Source organism: Mastomys coucha, unplaced genomic scaffold, assembly GCF_008632895.1.
Source record: "Mastomys coucha isolate ucsf_1 unplaced genomic scaffold, UCSF_Mcou_1 pScaffold7, whole genome shotgun sequence".
NCBI lineage: Eukaryota > Metazoa > Chordata > Mammalia > Rodentia > Muridae > Mastomys > Mastomys coucha.
In genome coordinates this window covers 60016424-60017099 of record NW_022196913.1, presented here as the reverse complement: position 1 = coordinate 60017099, position 676 = coordinate 60016424, and the positions used below count along the sequence as shown (strand labels likewise).

Below are 676 nucleotides of genomic sequence, written 5' to 3'. Positions count from 1 at the left end.
GGGAGGCCCTGCGGTGCGGTACTCACCACCCCTTCTGCCTGCCCTCAGTGCTGGGAGGGCCCTGCGGTGCGGTACTCACCACCCCATCCAGGAAGGCAGTACAGCGGGTCAGCTCAGGCCTTGTAGCGCAGAACTCACGAAATAACAGGCGCCCAATGGGCTGACGCTCACACAGGCTGTGGTAGTCACGCTCTGCAGGCCAAGAGGGGAGCTGATGGTCACAGAGCTAGGACTCAATGGCAGGGCACTCTGGTCTGTTCCCCCACATCTGGAATCCAAAAACTTCTAGCCCCAAAGAGTGGTAGTCATTATCTCTTCAGAACCCTCCCTGAAATCTTCAGATGGGCACCACTGTAATTCCAATGTAACCTGGGGGCTATGGGGCCCTGAGAGGTTGATTAATTCAACTCAGTGCCACAGAGACAGGAATCTGGGTTCTAGACACCAGGTCTCCTTTCCCTGTGGTCTCCTGGACTAGCTTGTCACAGTTCTGGAGTTGGGTGTGGTCTATGAGGCTGCAGCCTGGCCCAGCCCAGCCCAGCCCAAGTCTACACCTGTTGCTTGCCTGGCGAAAGTGTGAGAGGAAGCTGTGGCTTCCGCTGCTCTCAGCTGGGCCTCCATCCCAAGCACACGCCAGCCATCAGCAGAGGACTGGGCCACCTTAAGTACTGTTCAG

The 676-nt window shown here is 57.5% G+C and overlaps 1 protein-coding gene across 2 annotated transcripts in view; it reads right to left on the bottom strand.

Moving 5' to 3' along the window:
- Positions 1-676, bottom strand: part of Grk6 (G protein-coupled receptor kinase 6) — a 16305-nt gene that overhangs the window by 10765 nt on the left and 4864 nt on the right. For both annotated transcript variants that reach the window (XM_031359756.1, XM_031359757.1), the window contains exon 3: positions 80-192. In XM_031359756.1, coding sequence (XP_031215616.1) covers positions 80-192 — 113 coding nt within the window. The remainder of the gene's footprint in view (positions 1-79; positions 193-676) is intronic.